General features: G+C 64.1%; 1 protein-coding gene across 1 annotated transcript in view; it reads right to left on the bottom strand.

Annotated features, from left to right (window-relative positions):
* Positions 1-193, bottom strand: part of POLDIP2 (DNA polymerase delta interacting protein 2) — a gene marked incomplete at its 5' end in the record, with an annotated part of 7747 nt that extends 7554 nt beyond the window's left edge. Inside the window, one exon of the mRNA XM_010175098.1 lies at positions 63-193. Coding sequence (XP_010173400.1) covers positions 63-193 — 131 coding nt within the window. The remainder of the gene's footprint in view (positions 1-62) is intronic.
* Between the last annotated feature and the right edge of the window lie 175 nt (positions 194-368).

The raw sequence follows: 368 nt of genomic DNA, 5'->3' as shown, positions 1-368 counted from the left end.
CCCCAGTCTCTGTGGAACCAGCCTGCAGGCTCAGCTCAGCTCCGCTCCCCAGAGCCCCTCACCTGGCCCGTCTCGTATTTGCCGTGTTGCTTCGGTGCCTCAAACACCCCCACAGTCTCCAGCACTTTGCCCTCTGGACGGTTCCTGGGAGCACAGAGACAGTTTGGTGGATTTACAGGGGCTGAAGCAGCCCCTGGGCCAGGGGGACACACAGCACTGGAGCCTCAGGCACAGACCCCACCTCGTACCTCCCTCGGGTACCGCACAGCCCCCACGAGAACCCCACTGTCATCAGGCTGCCAAGTCACCCCCCTCCCCTGTCCCCCACCCCTTCACCAGTCTCCCCTTTCCCAGCTGCTCTGGACACC

The sequence above is a fragment of the Antrostomus carolinensis genome, unplaced genomic scaffold (assembly GCF_000700745.2).
Source record: "Antrostomus carolinensis isolate BGI_N321 unplaced genomic scaffold, ASM70074v2 scaffold40519, whole genome shotgun sequence".
In the NCBI taxonomy this organism is placed as follows: Eukaryota; Metazoa; Chordata; class Aves; order Caprimulgiformes; family Caprimulgidae; genus Antrostomus; species Antrostomus carolinensis.
The sequence above is the reverse complement of the archived record's forward strand: the minus strand, read 5'-3'. Positions and strand labels throughout refer to the sequence as shown.